Source organism: Elephantulus edwardii, unplaced genomic scaffold (genome assembly GCF_000299155.1).
Source record: "Elephantulus edwardii isolate Elephantulus edwardi_28Jun2011 unplaced genomic scaffold, EleEdw1.0 scaffold00015, whole genome shotgun sequence".
In the NCBI taxonomy this organism is placed as follows: domain Eukaryota; kingdom Metazoa; phylum Chordata; class Mammalia; order Macroscelidea; family Macroscelididae; genus Elephantulus; species Elephantulus edwardii.
In genome coordinates this window covers 24749786-24752091 of record NW_006399765.1, presented here as the reverse complement: position 1 = coordinate 24752091, position 2306 = coordinate 24749786, and the positions used below count along the sequence as shown (strand labels likewise).

The following is a 2306-nucleotide window of genomic DNA, read 5'->3' as shown; positions in this document are numbered from 1 at the left end:
CTTGGAAAGATGGGAGAGTCAGTGAAAGTCCAACAGAATGGACTGACACAGTGACTGCGGCAAGGGGCTCAAGTGAGTCCAAGATGACAAGGATGGGACAGGACAGGGTGCAGATCTGTTGTCCACAGAGTCATTATGAGGCGTACTTGTTGACACCTAACAACAACATACGCACTCTAGTGGCATCATCCATAGGGAACCGTGTAGCTAACTCAAAGGTGGTGCTTCTTGGTCCAATGACACACGAAATGCCATCTATCTGGTTTTTATTTTTCCTGCATCATTCAATATTTTTCCCCTAAAATCTTTCTCTGAGGCTTAGTAAGGAGTTGCTCTAGCAACCCAACGCCTTGAAATTTGAATTCATCAACTGCTCTAAGGAGAAAAGATGGGAAATCTCCTCCAATGTGATTTAAAGCCTTGGGAAAACCTGTTGGAGGGTCAGCTAAGTTGGTTCTGAATCTGCAGCAATGAGTTTGAGTTTTTGAATACAGGCTCTAACACAATTTAGATGTTTCCATTCACTTACTTATATAAAGAATTCAGTATGTATCAGTCTTGTATTAGGCACTGAAAATAAAATTATTGAACACACTGACAACTAGAATTTCACTCAGTAAGGCATGACATTACTACCTTACAAATTTGCAATTGATGACATTATAATTGGTAATTGATGATGTGTTTTTATCGCCCTAACCTCTCCAGTGTCAAGGTCTATATAGTGACGTTATTCAGACTGGGGGAAGGGGACAAGTTTCCTTTGTGTTGTGAAGTTTCTGGTGTCTGAGTAGACTTGACCGTCTGCTAAAGTTTCTGTTACATATGTTGCATGAATAGGGCTGCTCACCTGTGTGGGTTCTCTTGTGCTTAATAAGATGAGAGTTCTGACTGAATCTTTTTCCACAATCATAACATTTGAAGGGTTTTTCTCCTGTATGTATTCTTTGATGTGTGTGGAGATTTGTGTTAAGACTAAAGCTTTTTCCACACCATGAACATTTGTAGGGTTTTAGTCCTCGGTGTATCATCAGGTGCTTATTAAGATCTGAATTCCACTTAAAACTTCGATCACATTGTTGACATTTATAGGGCTTCTCATCACTGTGAATTTTCTGATGACTAGTAAGTTCAAAGTTCATTCGGAAGTTTTTCCCACACTGTTGACATGTAAAAGGCTTCTCCTCTGGGTGGAATTTCCTGGGAAGAGCGGAACATTTTGACAAGTCCCTCTTACATGTTGACTGTTTCTTTCTCTTCCTTCCTGGAAAATTCCGATATCGCTTCCTCACCCTTTGGTCACCATGATTTTCTCTGCCAGCTGTTTTCTTGAGAACTTTTACTTTGACTTTTTGTAATACTTTGCCTTTTGGTGCTTGTAATTCTAACTGAGGAGATACAGGTTGATCATTTCCAGTGTCATTTTTGAGCTTTAACCCCAGCGAGATGGCATTTTCATAGTTCTCCTGCATCACATCGTTGTAGAGGACCTTCTGATGGAGATCCAGTAACTCCCATTCTTCTTGAGAAAAAGTCAGGGTCACATCTTCAAAGGTCAACAAACTCTCATTCCTTGATTGATCAACTTCTCCCTGAAAGCGTCTGACTAGGGCCACGGCCTCCTTGATGCTCCGTGGATGATGTTTTTGCATCTGGGTCTGGATTGCACTGGGCAAAATGGTCAGGAACTGTTCTAACACCAGCAGTTCTAAGATCTGCTCTTTTGAGTTGCGCTCTGGCCTCAACCACTGCCGGCAAAATTCCTGTAGCAGATTGGCAGCATAGAGAGGCTCTGCTGTTTCGGGATAGTGGAAGTTCTGGAAACGCTGGCGAGAGCTCTTAGGATCAAGTCTGTTCCTTAGCAGGGTGGACTTCTCCCTCTGACTGGCACGCTCTTGCATAGATCCCTCCTTCATCACAGGCCTCATCTGGGGCTTCTGGCACGCAGCTACCTTGAGACCTCTGGTCATCATTTTGATTGAGGAACAGTCTGGCAACTCCGCAATGCCACCTTCAGTAGCTGAGGCCTCTCACAATCAATGAGAGGATTTTCTACCTGAAGACACCGTGGAGTGGTCCTCTCAATAAGGACAGACCCTGAGCTCTGACAGGAAGAAAGGGAAAGCATTTCCGGAGGTGTCCTCCCTCCTCTGCTTTCTGGTCCTCCTCCTCTGCTTTCTGGTCCTCCTTCTCTGCTCCTGGTCCTCCTCCTCTGCTTTCTGGTCCTCCTCCTCTGCCTCTTTTCCTGTTTCCCCTCTTTCTTTTCCTGTTATACCCCCTCTTTTTCTTTCTCCCTTTTCTCCCTC

General features: G+C 43.9%; 1 protein-coding gene across 1 annotated transcript; it reads right to left on the bottom strand.

The window, feature by feature from the left end:
- Window positions 1-734: 734 nt before the first annotated feature.
- On the bottom strand, window positions 735-1973 carry LOC102872757 (zinc finger protein 75D-like). The gene has a single exon (XM_006881755.1). It carries the CDS (start codon window positions 1971-1973, stop codon window positions 735-737), a length of 1239 nt encoding a protein of 412 aa, XP_006881817.1.
- Between the last annotated feature and the right edge of the window lie 333 nt (window positions 1974-2306).

Excerpts from the sequence above, each read along its gene's own strand:
- LOC102872757 (XM_006881755.1), bottom strand. The coding sequence starts at position 1,973 with ATGATGACCAGAGGTCTCAAGGTAGCTGCGTGCCAGAAGCCCCAGATG.